The sequence below is a fragment of the Ascaphus truei genome (genome assembly GCF_040206685.1).
Source record: "Ascaphus truei isolate aAscTru1 chromosome 8 unlocalized genomic scaffold, aAscTru1.hap1 SUPER_8_unloc_2, whole genome shotgun sequence".
NCBI classification, from domain to species: Eukaryota; Metazoa; Chordata; class Amphibia; order Anura; family Ascaphidae; genus Ascaphus; species Ascaphus truei.
In genome coordinates this window covers 339,575-354,918 of record NW_027453836.1, presented here as the reverse complement: position 1 = coordinate 354,918, position 15,344 = coordinate 339,575, and the positions used below count along the sequence as shown (strand labels likewise).

The window sequence follows — 15,344 nt, the reverse complement described above, 5'->3', positions numbered from 1 at the left end:
GGAGGGATACAGGTACTGAGTAGTGATAGGGGGAGGGATACAGGTACTGAGTAGTGATAGGGGGAGGGATACAGGTACTGAGCAGTGATAGGGGGGAGGGATACAGGTACTGAGCAGTGATAGGGGGGAGGGATACAGGTACTGAGTAGTGATAGGGGGAGGGATACAGGTACTGAGCAGTGACAGGGCTGTGATAGGAGGAGGGATACAGGTACTGAGCAGTGACAGGGCTGTGATAGGAGGAGGGATACAGGTACTGAGCAGTGACAGGGCTGTGATAGGGGGAGGGATACAGGTACTGAGCAGTGACAGGGCTGTGATAGGAGGAGGGATACAGGTACTGAGCAGTGACAGGGCTGTGATAGGAGGAAGGATACAGGTACTGAGCAGTGACAGGGCTGTGATAGGAGGAGGGATACAGGTACTGAGCAGTGACAGGGCTGTGATAGGAGGAGGGATACAGGTACTGAGCAGTGACAGGGCTGTGATAGGAGGAGGGATACAGGTACTGAGCAGTGACAGGGCTGTGATAGGGGGAGGGATACAGGTACTGAGCAGTGACAGGGCTGTGATAGGGGGAGGGATACAGGTACTGAGCAGTGACAGGGCTGTGATAGGAGGAGGGATACAGGTACTGAGCAGTGACAGGGCTGTGATAGGAGGAGGGATACAGTACTGAGCAGTGATAGTGGGGAAGGGATACAGGTACTGAGCAGTGACAGGGCTGTGATAGGAGGAGGGATACAGGTACTGAGCAGTGATAGGGGGAGGGATACAGGTACTGAGCAGTGACAGGGCTGTGATAGGAGGAGGGATACAGGTACTGAGCAGTGACAGGGCTGTAATAGGGGGAGGATACAGGTACTGAGCAGTGATAGGGGGGGGGATACAGGTACTGAGCAGTGATAGGGGGGAGGGATACAGGTACTGAGCAGTGATAGGGGGGAGGGATACAGGTACTGAGTAGTGATAGGGGGGAGGGATACAGGTACTGAGCAGTGATAGGGGAGGGATACAGGTACTGAGCAGTGATAGGGGGGAGGGATACAGGTACTGAGTAGTGATAGGGGGAGGGATACAGGTACTGAGTAGTGATAGGGGAGGGATACAGGTACTGAGCAGTGACAGGGCTGTGATAGGATAAGGGATACAGGTACTGAGCAGTGACAGGGCTGTGATAGGAGGAGGGATACAGGTACTGAGCAGTGACAGGGCTGTGATAGGAGGAGGATACAGGTACTGAGCAGTGATAGGGGGAGGGATACAGGTACTGAGCAGTGACAGGCTGTGATAGGAGGAGGGATACAGGTACTGAGCAGTGATATGAGGAGGGATACAGGTACTGAGCAGTGATAGGGGGAGGGATACAGGTACTGAGTAGTGACAGGGCTGTGATAGGGGGAGGGATACAGGTACTGAGCAGTGATAGGGGGAGGGATACAGGTACTGAGCAGTGATAGGGGGGGAGGGATACAGGTACTGAGCAGTGATAGGGGGGGAGGGATACAGGTACTGAGCAGTGATAGGGGGGGGGGATACAGGTACTGAGCAGTGATAGGGGGAGGGATACAGGTACTGAGCAGTGATAGGGGGAGGGATACAGGTACTGAGCAGTGATAGGGGGAGGGATACAGGTACTGAGCAGTGATAGGAGGAGGGATACAGGTACTGAGCAGTGATAGGGGGAGGGATACAGGTACTGAGCAGTGATAGGGGGGAGGGATACAGGTACTGAGTAGTGATAGGGGGAGGGATACAGGTACTGAGTAGTGATAGGGGAGGGATACAGGTACTGAGCACTGATAGGGGGAGGGATACAGGTACTGAGCAGTGATAGGGGGGAGGGATACAGGTACTGAGTAGTGATAGGGGGAGGGATACAGGTACTGAGCAGTGACAGGGCTGTGATAGGAGGAGGGATACAGGTACTGAGCAGTGACAGGGCTGTGATAGGAGGAGGGATACAGGTACTGAGCAGTACAGGGCTGTGATAGGGGGAGGGATACAGGTACTGAGCAGTGACAGGGCTGTGATAGGAGGAGGGATACAGGTACTGAGCAGTGACAGGGCTGTGATAGGAGGAAGGATACAGGTACTGAGCAGTGACAGGGCTGTGATAGGAGGAGGGATACAGGTACTGAGCAGTGACAGGGCTGTGATAGGAGGAGGGATACAGGTACTGAGCAGTGACAGGGCTGTGATAGGAGGAGGGATACAGGTACTGAGCAGTGACAGGGCTGTGATAGGGGGAGGGATACAGGTACTGAGCAGTGACAGGGCTGTGATAGCAGGAGGGATACAGGTACTGAGCAGTGACAGGGCTGTGATAGGAGGAGGGATACAGGTACTGAGCAGTGACAGGGCTGTGATAGGAGGAGGGATACAGGTACTGAGTAGTGATAGTGGGGAAGGGATACAGGTACTGAGCAGTGACAGGGCTGTGATAGGAGGAGGGATACAGGTACTGAGCAGTGATAGGGGGAGGGATACAGGTACTGAGCAGTGACAGGGCTGTGATAGGAGGAGGGATACAGGTACTGAGCAGTGACAGGGCTGTGATAGGAGGAGGGATACAGGTACTGAGCAGTGACAGGGCTGTGATAGGGGGAGGAGGGATACAGGTACTTAGCAGTGACAGGGCTGTGATAGGAGGAGGGATACAGGTACTGAGCAGTGACAGGGCTGTGATAGGGGGAGGGATACAGGTACTGAGCAGTGACAGGGCTGTGATAGGAGGAGGGATACAGGTACTGAGCAGTGACAGGGCTGTGATAGGAGGAGGGATACAGGTACTGAGCAGTGACAGGGCTGTGATAGGAGGAAGGATACCAGGTACTGAGCAGTGATAGGGGGGGAGGGATACAGGTACTGAGCAGTGATAGGGGGAGGGATACAGGTACTGAGTAGTGACAGGGCTGTGATAGGAGGAGGGATACAGGTACTGAGTAGTGACAGGGCTGTGATAGGGGGAGGGATACAGGTACTGAGCAGTGACAGGGCTGTGATAGGAGGAGGGATACAGGTACTGAGCAGTGACAGGGCTGTGATAGGAGGAGGGATACAGGTACTGAGTAGTGACAGGGCTGTGATAGGGGGAGGGATACAGGTACTGAGCAGTGACAGGGCTGTGATAGGAGGAGGGATACAGGTACTGAGTAGTGACAGGGCTGTGATAGGAGGAGGGATACAGGTACTGAGCAGTGACAGGGCTGTGATAGGAGGAGGGATACAGGTACTGAGCAGTGACAGGGCTGTAATAGGGGGAGGGATACAGGTACTGAGCAGTGATAGGGGGGGGGATACAGGTACTGAGCAGTGATAGGGGGGAGGGATACAGGTACTGAGCAGTGATAGGGGGGAGGGATACAGGTACTGAGTAGTGATAGGGGGGAGGGATACAGGTACTGAGCAGTGATAGGGGGAGGGATACAGGTACTGAGCAGTGATAGGGGGGAGGGATACAGGTACTGAGTAGTGATAGGGGGAGGGATACAGGTACTGAGTAGTGATAGGGGAGGGATACAGGTACTGAGCAGTGACAGGGCTGTGATAGGATAAGGGATACAGGTACTGAGCAGTGACAGGGCTGTGATAGGAGGAGGGATACAGGTACTGAGCAGTGACAGGGCTGTGATAGGAGGAGGGATACAGGTACTGAGCAGTGATAGGAGGAGGGATACAGGTACTGAGCAGTGATAGGGGGGAGGGATACAGGTACTGAGCAGTGATAGGGGGAGGGATACAGGTACTGAGTAGTGACAGGGCTGTGATAGGGGGAGGGATACAGGTACTGAGCAGTGATAGGGGGAGGGATACAGGTACTGAGCAGTGATAGGGGGGGAGGGATACAGGTACTGAGCAGTGATAGGGGGGGGGATACAGGTACTGAGCAGTGATAGGGGGAGGGATACAGGTACTGAGCAGTGATAGGGGGAGGGATACAGGTACTGAGCAGTGATAGGGGGGAGGGATACAGGTACTGAGCAGTGATAGGAGGAGGGATACAGGTACTGAGCAGTGATAGGGGGAGGGATACAGGTACTGAGCAGTGATAGGGGGGAGGGATACAGGTACTGAGTAGTGATAGGGGGAGGGATACAGGTACTGAGTAGTGATAGGGGAGGGATACAGGTACTGAGCAGTGATAGGGGGGAGGGATACAGGTACTGAGCAGTGATATGGGGGAGGGATACAGGTACTGAGTAGTGATAGGGGGAGGGATACAGGTACTGAGCAGTGATAGGGGGGGGATACAGGTACTGAGCAGTGATAGGGGGGGGATACAGGTACTGAGCAGTGATAGGGGGAGGGATACAGGTACTGAGCAGTGATAGGGGGGGGATACAGGTACTGAGCAGTGATAGGGGGAGGGATACAGGTACTGAGCAGTGATAGGGGGGGGATACAGGTACTGAGCAGTGATAGGGGAGGGATACAGGTACTGAGCAGTGATAGGGGAGGGATACAGGTACTGAGCAGTGATAGGGGGGGGGGATACAGGTACTGAGCAGTGATAGGGGGGGGAGAGATACAGGTACTGAGCAGTTACAGGTGACAGTGCACCATTATACACTGAAGTTTAGGGTTTGGGAAAGGTTTACGTCCTCTGTCGCTTCTGTGGCCTTATAGAAATGTGGCAGGAACGAAATCCTTATGTGCACGTGTTATAAAGACGCACAGTGCACTTCCTCCGCAGCTCTGTGCACGGGTAGGGAGCATTTTCAGCAGTCCCGGGGTTAAACGTTTTCGGTGCCCCACTCCTGTCTTGCAAAGTCCCGAGCTCCATCCTGGGTGCAACGGAGTCTGGTGGAAAACGATGCATCTTTACTGCATGACCTTGCTGTCTAGCAGGGGGCGTATTTGTAAGTATCATATTTAGCAAACAGACCGGCTCGAGGGAGGGGGAGGGAGGGGGAGGGAGGGGGGGGCAGAGGGGGAGAGAGAGAGAGGGGGGGGGAGGGAGAGAGAGGGGGGGAGGGAGAGAGGGGGGGAGGGAGAGGGAGGGAGAGAGAGGGGAGGGGGGGGAGGGAGAGAGTGGGGGGAGGGAGAGAGAGAGGGGGGGAGGGAGAGAGAGAGGGGGGGAGGGAGAGAGAGAGAGAGGGGGAGGGAGAGAGAGAGAGAGGGGGAGGGAGAGAGAGAGAGAGGGGGAGGGAGAGGGAGAGAGAGGGGGGGGGGGGAGAGAGGGAGGCCTGAATGTCCGTTTTCATTCCCCTACAATTGCTGTAAATTCTGCAAATAGAAATACAATGTGTGAGCACATTCGCATGTCCCGGGCTGGTCTGCAACCCTGCTTTTAGCCATCATCTCCTAGCATAGCGCTACCACTGCAGCCAGGAATTCTGGGTAATGACATGCAAACGAGCACACAGTAAATATACATTCTGCAAATGGGACGACCCTCCTTCCCTCTTCCAGATCTCTCCCGCCCTCCTTCCCTCTTCCAGATCTCTCCCGCCCTCCTTCCCTCTTCCAGATCTCTCCCGCCCTCCTTCCCTCTTCCAGATCTCTCCCGCCCTCCTTCCCTCTTCCAGATCTCTCCCGCCCTCCTTCCCTCTTCCAGATCTCTCCCGCCCTCCTTCCCTCTTCCAGATCTCTCCCGCCCTCCTTCCCTCTTCCAGATCTCTCCCGCCCTCCTTCCCTCTTCCAGATCTCTCCCGCCCACCGTCCCTCTTCCAGATCTCTCCCGCCCTCCTTCCCTCTTCCAGATCTCTCCCGCCCACCTTTCCTCTTCCAGATCTCTCCCGCCCTCCTTCCCTCTTCCAGATCTCTCCCGCCCTCCTTCCCTCTTCCAGATCTCTCCCGCCCTCCTTCCCTCTTCCAGATCTCTCCCGCCCTCCTTCCCTCTTCCAGATCTCTCCCGCCCACCGTCCCTCTTCCAGATCTCTCCCGCCCTCCTTCCCTCTTCCAGATCTCTCCCGCCCACCTTTCCTCTTCCAGATCTCTCCCGCCCTCCTTTCCTCTTCCAGATCTCTCCCGCCCTCCTTCCTTCTTCCAGATCTCTCCCGCCCTCCTTCCCTCTTCCAGATCTCTCCCGCCCTCCTTCCCTCTTCCAGATCTCTCCCGCCCTCCTTCCCTCTTCCAGATCTCTCCCGCCCTCCTTCCCTCTTCCAGATCTCTCCCGCCCTCCTTCCCTCTTCCAGATCTCTCCCGCCCTCCTTCCCTCTTCCAGATCTCTCCCGCCCTCCTTCCCTCTTCCAGATCTCTCCCGCCCACCGTCCCTCTTCCAGATCTCTCCCGCCCTCCTTCCCTCTTCCAGATCTCTCCCGCCCACCGTCCCTCTTCCAGATCTCTCCCGCCCTCCTTCCCTCTTCCAGATCTCTCCCGCCCTCCTTCCCTCTTCCAGATCTCTCCCGCTCTTCTTTCTACTCTTTCCTTTATTATTTCTCTCTCATTTGATGGTTTTTATTCTCTCTCTCTGTCTCTCTCTTCTATTTCTGTCACTTTTCTTCTTTACTCTTTACATTTTCTCTCTCTCGATCAGAGCGGTACATACCTGGCACACTCAGTAATGCGCGCTCTCGCTCGCGCTCTCTCAGATGCGCTCTCTGGTGTTCTATCAGAGCGGTACATATCTGGCACACTCAGTAATGCGCGCTCTCGCTCTCTCTCAGGTGCGCTCTCTGGTGTTCTATCAGAGCGGTACATACCTGGCACACTCAGTAATGCTCTCTCTCTCTCTCTCTCTCAGGTGCGCTCTCTGGTGTTAGATCAGAGCGGTACATACCTGGCACACTCAGTAATGCGCGCTCTCGCTCTCTCAGGTGCGCTCTCTGGTGTTCTATCAGAGCGGTACATACCTGACACACTCAGTAATGCGCGCTCTCGCTCTCTCTCTCTCTCAGGTGCGCTCTCTGGTGTTAGATCATAGCGGTACATACCTGGCACACTCAGTAATGCGCGCTCTCGCTCTCTCTCAGGTGCGCTCTCTGGTGTTCGATCAGAGCGGTACATACCTGACACACAGTAATGTGCGCTCTCAGGTGCGCTCTCTGGTGTTCGATCAGAGCGGTACATACCTGGCACACTCAGTAATGCGCTCTCGCTCTCTCTCAGGTGCGCTCCCTGGTGTTCGATCAGAGCGGTACATACCTGGCACACTCAGTAATGCGCGCTCTCGCTCTCTCTCTCTCAGGTGCGCTCCCTGGTGTTCGATCAGAGCGGTACATACCTGACACACTCAGTAATGTGCGCTCTCGCTCTCTCTCAGGTGCGCTCTCTGGTGTTCGATCAGAGCGGTACATACCTGGCACACTCAGTAATGCGCGCGCTCTCGCGCTCTCGCTCTCTCGCTCTCTCAGATGCGCTCTCTGGTGTTAGATCAGAGCGGTACATACCTGACACACTCAGTAATGCGCTCTCTCGCTCTCTCTCAGGTGCGCTCTCTGGTGTTCGATCAGAGCGGTACATACCTGGCACACACAGTAATGCGCGCTCTCGCTCTCAGGTGCGCTCTCTGGTGTTAGATCAGAGCGGTACATACCTGGCACACTCAGTAATGCGCGCTCTCGCTCTCTCTCTCTCAGGTGCGCTCTCTGGTGTTCGATCAGAGCGGTACATACCTGACACACAGTAATGTGCGCTCTCGCGCTCTCTCTCAGGTGTGCTCTCTGGTGTTCGATCAGAGCGGTACATACCTGGCACACTCAGTAATGCGCTCTCGCTCTCTCTCAGGTGCGCTCCCTGGTGTTCGATCAGAGCGGTACATACCTGGCACACTCAGTAATGCGCGCTCTCGCTCTCTCTCTCAGGTGCGCTCCCTGGTGTTCGATCAGAGCGGTACATACCTGACACACTCAGTAATGCGCGCGCTCTCGCTCTCTCGCTCTCTCTCAGATGCGCTCTCTGGTGTTAGATCAGAGCGGTACATACCTGACACACTCAGTAATGCGCTCTCTCGCTCTCTCTCAGGTGCGCTCTCTGGTGTTCAATCAGAGCGGTACATACCTGACACACTCAGTAATGCGCGCGCTCTCGCTCTCTCTCAGGTGCGCTCTCTGGTGTTAGATCAGAGCGGTACATACCTGGCACACTCAGTAATGCGCGCTCTCACTCTCAGGTGCGCTCTCTGGTGTTAGATCAGAGCGGTACATACCTGACACACTCAGTAATGCGCGCTCTCGCTCTCTCTCTCTCAGGTGCGCTCTCTGGTGTTAGATCAGAGCGGTACATACCCGACACACTCAGTAATGCGCGCTCTCGCTCTCTCTCTCTCAGGTGCGCTCTCTGGTGTTAGATCAGAGCGGTACATACCTGACACACTCAGTAATGCGCGCTCTCGCTCTCTCTCTCTCAGGTGCGCTCTCTGGTGTTAAATCAGAGCGGTACATACCTGGCACACTCAGTAATGCGCGCTCTCGCTCTCTCTCTCTCAGGTGCGCTCTCTGGTGTTAGATCAGAGCGGTACATACCTGACACACTCAGTAATGCGCGCTCTCGCTCTCTCTCAGGTGCGCTCTCTGGTGTTAGATCAGAGCGGTACATACCTGACACACTCAGTAATGCGCGCTCTCGCTCTCTCTCAGGTGCGCTCTCTGGTGTTAGATCAGAGCGGTACATACCTGACACACTCAGTAATGCGCGCGCTCTCGCTCTCTCTCAGGTGCGCTCTCCTGTGTTCGATCAGAGCGGTACATACCTGGCACACTCAGTAATGCGCGCTCTCTCAGGTTAGCTCTCTGGTGTTAGATCAGAGCGGTACATACCTGACACACCCAGTAATGCGCTCTCGCTCTCTCTCAGGTGCGCTCTCCTGTGTTCGATCAGAGCGGTACATACCTGGCACACTCAGTAATGTGCGCTCTCGCTCTCTCTCTCTCAGGTGCGCTCTCTGGTGTTCGATCAGAGCGGTACATACCTGGCACACTCAGTAATGCGCGCTCTCACACTCTCTCAGGTGCGCTCTCCTGTGTTCGATCAGAGCGGTACATATCTGACACACTCAGTAATGCGCGCTCTCGCTCTCTCTCAGGTTAGCTCTCTGGTGTTCGATCAGAGCGGTACATACCTGACACACTCAGTAATGCGCGCTCTCGCTCTCTCTCTCTCAGGTGCGCTCTCTGGTGTTCGATCAGAGCGGTACATACCTGGCACACTCAGTAATGCGCGCTCTCGCTCTCTCTCTCTCTCTCAGGTGCGCTCTCTGGTGTTCGATCAGAGCGGTACATACCTGACACACACAGTAATGCGCGCGCTCTCGCTCTCTCAGGTGCGCTCTCTGGTGTTAGATCAGAGCGGTACATACCTGACACACTAAGTAATGCGCGCTCTCGCTCGCTCTCAGGTGCGCTCTCTGGTGTTCTATCAGAGCGGTACATACCTGACACACTCAGTAATGCGCGCGCTCTCGCTCTCTCTCAGGTGCGCTCTCTGGTGTTCTATCAGAGCGGTACATACCTGACACACTCAGTAATGCGCGCGCTCTCGCTCTCTCTCAGGTGCGCTCTCTGGTGTTAGATCAGAGCGGTACATACCTGACACACACTAAGTAATGCGCGCTCTCGCTCGCTCTCAGGTGCGCTCTCTGGTGTTCTATCAGAGCGGTACATACCTGACACACTCAGTAATGCGCGCGCTCTCGCTCTTTCTCAGGTGCACTCTCTGGTGTTCTATCAGAGCGGTACATACCTGGCACACTCAGTAATGCGCGCTCTCGCTCTCTCTCAGGTGCGCTCTCTGGTGTTAGATCAGAGAGGTACATACCTGGCACACTCAGTAATGCGCGCTCTCGCTCTCTCTCAGGTGCGCTCTCTGGTGTTCTATCAGAGCGGTACATATCTGGCACACTCAGTAATGCGCGCGCTCTCTCTCTCAGGTGCGCTCTCTGGTGTTCGATCAGAGCGGTACATACCTGGCACACTCAGTAATGCGCGCTCTCGCGCTCTCTCTCAGGTGCGCTTTCTGGTGTTCGATCAGAGCGGTACATACCTGGCACACTCAGTAATGCGCGCTCTCGCTCTCTCTCAGGTGCGCTCTCTGGTGTTCGATCAGAGCGGTACATACCTGACACTCAGTAATGCGCGCGCTCTCGCTCTCTCTCAGGTGCGCTCTCTGGTGTTCTATTAGAGCGGTACATACCTGGCACACTCAGTAATGCGCGCTCTCGCTCTCTCAGGTGCGCTCTGGTGTTCGATCAGAGCGGTACATACCTGGCACACTCAGTAATGTGCGCTCTCGCTCTCTCTCAGGTGCGCTCTGGTGTTCGATCAGAGCGGTACATACCTGGCACACTCAGTAATGTGCGCTCTCGCTCTCTCTCAGGTGCGCTCTGGTGTTCGATCAGAGCGGTACATACCTGGCACACTCAGTAATGCGCGCTCTCGCTCTCTCTCAGGTGCGCTCTCTGGTGTTCGATCAGAGCGGTACATACCTGGCACACTCAGTAATGCGCGCGCTCTCGCGCTCTCTCTCAGGTGCGCTCTCTGGTGTTCGATCAGAGCGGTACATACCTGACACACTCGGTAATGTGCGCTCTCGCTCTCTCTCTCAGGTGCGCTCTCTGGTGTTAGATCAGAGCGGTACATACCTGGCACACTCAGTAATGCGCGCGCTCTCGCTCTCTCTCAGGTGCGCTCTCTGGTGTTCTATCAGAGCGGTACATACCTGACACACTCAGTAATGCGCGCTCTCGCTCGCTCTCAGGTGCGCTCTCTGGTGTTAGATCAGAGCGGTACATACCTGACACACTCAGTAATGCGCGCTCTCGCTCTCTCTCAGGTGCGCTCTCTGGTGTTAGATCAGAGCGGTACATACCTGGCACACTCAGTAATGCGCGCTCTCGCTCTCTCTCAGGTGCGCTCTCTGGTGTTCGATCAGAGCGGTACATACCTGACACACTCAGTAATGCGCGCTCTCGCTCTCTCTCTCAGGTGCGCTCTCTGGTGTTAGATCAGAGCGGTACATACCTGACACACTAAGTAATGCGCGCTCTCGCGCTCTCTCTCAGGTGCGCTCTCTGGTGTTCGATCAGAGCGGTACATTCCTGGCACACTCAGTAATGCGCGCTCTCGCGCTCTCTCTCTCTCAGGTGCGCTCTCTGGTGTTCGATCAGAGCGGTACATACCTGACACACTCAGTAATGCGCGCTCTCGCGCTCTCTCTCTCAGGTGCGCTCTCCTGTGTTCGATCAGAGCGGTACATACCTGACACACTCAGTAATGCGCGCTCTCGCGCTCTCTCTCAGGTGCGCTCTCTGGTGTTCGATCAGAGCGGTACATACCTGGCACACTCAGTAATGCGCGCGCTCTCGCTCTCTCTCAGGTGCGCTCTCTGGTGTTCGATCAGAGCGGTACATACCTGACACACTCAGTAATGCGCGCTCTCGCTCTCTCAGGTGCGCTCTCTGGTGTTAGATCAGAGAGGTACATACCTGGCACACTCAGTAATGTGCGCTCTCGCTCTCTCAGGTGCGCTCTCTGGTGTTAGATCAGAGCGGTACATACCTGGCACACTCAGTAATGCTCGCTCTCGCTCTCAGGTGCGCTCTCTGGTGTTAGATCAGAGCGGTACATACCTGACACACACTGTAATGCGCGCTCTCGCTCTCTCTCAGGTGCGCTCTCTGGTGTTCGATCAGAGCGCTACATACCTGACACACTCAGTAATGCGCGCTCTCGCTCTCAGGTGCGCTCTCTGGTGTTCGATCAGAGCGGTACATACCTGGCACACTCAGTAATGCGCGCTCTCGCGCTCTCTCTCAGGTGCTCTCTCTGGTGTTCGATCAGAGCGGTACATACCTGGCACACTCAGTAATGCGCGCTCCCGCTCTCTGTCAGGTGCGCTCTCTGGTGTTCGATCAGAGCGGTACATACCTGGCACACTCAGTAATGCGCGCGCTCTCGCTCTCTCTCAGGTGCGCTCTCTGGTGTTCGATCAGAGCGGTACATACCTGGCACACTCAGTAATGCGCGCTCTCGCTCTCTCTCTCAGGTGCGCTCTCTGGTGTTCGATCAGAGCGGTACATACCTGGCACACTCAGTAATGCGCGCTCTCGCTCTCTCTCTCTCATGTGCGCTCTCTGGTGTTCGATCAGAGCGGTACATACCTGACACACTCAGTAATGCGCGCTCTCGCTCTCTCTCTCAGGTGCGCTCTCTGGTGTTAGATCAGAGCGGTACATACCTGGCACACTCAGTAATGCGCGCTCTCGCTCTCTCAGGTGCGCTCTCTGGTGTTAGATCAGAGCGGTACATACCTGGCACACTCAGTAATGCGCGCTCTCGCTCTCTCTCAGGTGCGCTCCCTGGTGTTCGATCAGAGCGGTACATACCTGGCACACTCAGTAATGCGCGCTCTCGCTCTCTCTCTCTCTCATGTGCGCTCTCTGGTGTTCGATCAGAGCGGTACATACCTGACACACTCAGTAATGCGCGCTCTCGCTCTCTCTCTCAGGTGCGCTCTCTGGTGTTAGATCAGAGCGGTACATACCTGGCACACTCAGTAATGCGCGCTCTCGCTCTCTCAGGTGCGCTCTCTGGTGTTAGATCAGAGCGGTACATACCTGGCACACTCAGTAATGCGCGCTCTCGCTCTCTCTCAGGTGCGCTCCCTGGTGTTCGATCAGAGCGGTACATACCTGGCACACTCAGTAATGCGCGCTCTCGCTCTCTCTCTCAGGTGCGCTCTCTGGTGTTCGATCAGAGCGGTACATACCTGGCGGTCGGCGGGACGGATATCCAGGTTTATATCTGCAAGCAGTGGGCGGAGGTTCTGCACTTCACAGGTCAGTCGCTAACTTCTCGTGCTCTCTGATCACTGCACTCTCGTCTGCTCTCTCGTTCGCTCTGATCCCCGAGCTCTCTCTGACTGCGGCGCTCTCTCTCTCTCTCTCTCTCTCTCAGATCACAGCGCTCTCACGACGGGTTTGGCGTTTGGTCAGAATGCAAAGTTTTTGGCCTCTACAGGGATGGACCGGAGTCTGCGCTTCTACAGCCTGTGACCTGCACGCGTGTCCCTGTCACACGGCTCCTAACGCCACGTGGCCTCCATAACCGTGACTCACAGCTTGTGTAACATGCTTTTAACTTGTGACGTGTGTAACGCAGCCAGTGTAACACGCTTACAACATGGAAAGCGCGTGTACTGCAGCATGTCTGCGGCAGCTATATGTGAAATATTGGGAGTGTAACATCCGTGTTCTGCAGCCGCTCAACACACACAGTGTAACATGCATGACACGTGACACATAGTGCGTGTGTATCGAGGCGCGCTGCGCTTCACATCCTGTGTGGCTCCAAACGTGTGCGTCGCAGCCGTGCCGCGTGTCCAGTAGTCTGATCACTGGGGTTAACACTTTCCCTGCCGGAAAAAACAGTGATGTGTGACCAGATCCTCAATTACACTCACCCGGACTCTTCTCCTCCGTACCCAACCTCCATTACACTCACCCGGACTCTTCTCCGTACCCAACCTCCATTACACTCACCCGGACTCTTCTCCTCCGTACCCAACCTCCATTACACTCACCCGGACTCTTCTCCGTACCCAACCTCCATTACACTCACCCGCACTCTTCTCCTCCGTACCCAACCTCCATTACACTCACCCGGACTCTTCTCCGTACCCAACCTCCATTACACTCACCCGGACTCTTCTCCTCCGTACCCAACCTCCATTACACTCGCCCGGACTCTTCTCCATACCCAACCTCCATTACACTCACCCGGACTCTTCTCCGTACCCAACCTCCATTACACTCACCCGGACTCTTCTCCGTACCCAACCTCCATTACACTCACCCGGACTCTTCTCCTCCGTACCCAACCTCCATTACACTCACCCGGACTCTTCTCCTCCGTACCCAACCTGCATTACACTCACCCGGACTCTTCTCCTCCGTACCCAACCTCCATTACACTCACCCGGACTCTTCTCCGTACCCAACCTCCATTACACTCACCCGGACTCTTCTCCTCCGTACCCAACTTCCATTACACTCACCCGGACTCTTCTCCTCCGTACCCAACCTCCATTACACTCACCCGGACTCTTCTCAATACCCAACCTCCATTACACTCACCCGGACTCTTCTCCGTACCCAACCTCCATTACACTCACCCGGACTCTTCTACTCCGTACCCAACCTGCATTACACCCACCCGGACTCTTCTCAATACCCAACCTCCATTACACTCACCCGGACTCTTCTCAATACCCAACCTCCATTACACTCACCCGGACTCTTCTCCTCCGTACCCAACCTCCATTACACTCACCCGGACTCTTCTCAATACCCAACCTCCATTACACTCACCCGGACTCTTCTCCTCCGTACCCAACCTGCATTACACTCACCCGGACTCTTCTCCATACCCAACCAGCATTACACTCAACCGGACTCTTCTCCTCCGTACCCAACCTGCATTACACTCAACCGGACTCTTCTCCGTACCCAACCTGCATTACACTCAACCGGACTCTTCTCCGTACCCAACCTCCATTACACTCACCCGGACTCTTCTCCTCCGTACCCAACCTCCATTACACTTACCCGGACTCTTCTCAATACCCAACCTCCATTACACGCACCCGGACTCTTCTCCTCCGTACCCAACCTGCATTACCCTCACCCGGACTCTTCTCCGTACCCAACCTCCATTACACTCAACCGGACTCTTCTCCGTACCCAACCTGCATTACACTCACCCGGACTCTTCTCCTCCGTACCCAACCTCCATTACACTCACCCGGACTCTTCTCCTCCGTACCCAACCTGCATTACACTCACCCGGACTCTTCCCCATTACAATTCTCCCTTCTCTTTCCTTCCGTTATGCCCAACTGCTCTCATCCAAAATGCAAACGTCCGCCTTCCTTCTTCACATCCTCCTTCAGCTCTCTCTCCCTCTATTCTCTCTCCTCTCTCTCCCCTATCTCATATCTCTCTCCGCCCCTTTTCCCCACTTTGCTCTCTGCCCTCTCTCCGCCCTCTCTCACTCTATTCTCTCTCCTCTCTCTCCCCTATCTCATATCTCCGTCCCTTTTCCCAACTTTGCTCTCTGGGCTCTCTTTTGCGCTGCTCCTGAGCTCTCTTCTCCCTCTCTCTCGGCCCCCGCCCTTTCTCCTCCTCTCGTATCCCTCTCTCTCCGCCCTCTGTCCTCCTCTCTGCCCTCTCTCCGCCCTCTCTCCTCCTCTCTGCCCTCTCCTCCTCTCATATCCCTCTCTCTCCACTCTCGCAGTTTGTAATTTTTTTTGGTATTTTGTATTTCTTAATAATAAAAAGTGTTTACAAAAAGACGTTTGAATATTGTTTTCTGGAGTTTATAGGGGGGGGTGGGATGGAGTGGGGGGGGGGGGTAGTTACACGCACATCCGTGAGAAGGGGAATGTGCAGATGTAGGAAACAAACC

At 55.3% G+C, this 15,344-nt stretch overlaps 1 protein-coding gene across 2 annotated transcripts in view; it reads left to right on the top strand.

Annotated features, from left to right (window-relative positions):
• The window catches only part of PRPF19 (pre-mRNA processing factor 19), a 34,115-nt gene extending 21,142 nt beyond the window's left edge, over positions 1-12,973 (top strand). For both annotated transcript variants that reach the window (XM_075580647.1, XM_075580648.1), the window contains 2 exons: positions 12,613-12,718; positions 12,837-12,973. In XM_075580647.1, the coding sequence (XP_075436762.1) occupies positions 12,613-12,718; positions 12,837-12,934 (204 nt within the window). In that variant the 3' untranslated portion in view covers positions 12,935-12,973. The remainder of the gene's footprint in view (positions 1-12,612; positions 12,719-12,836) is intronic.
• Positions 12,974-15,344: the final 2,371 nt, after the last annotated feature.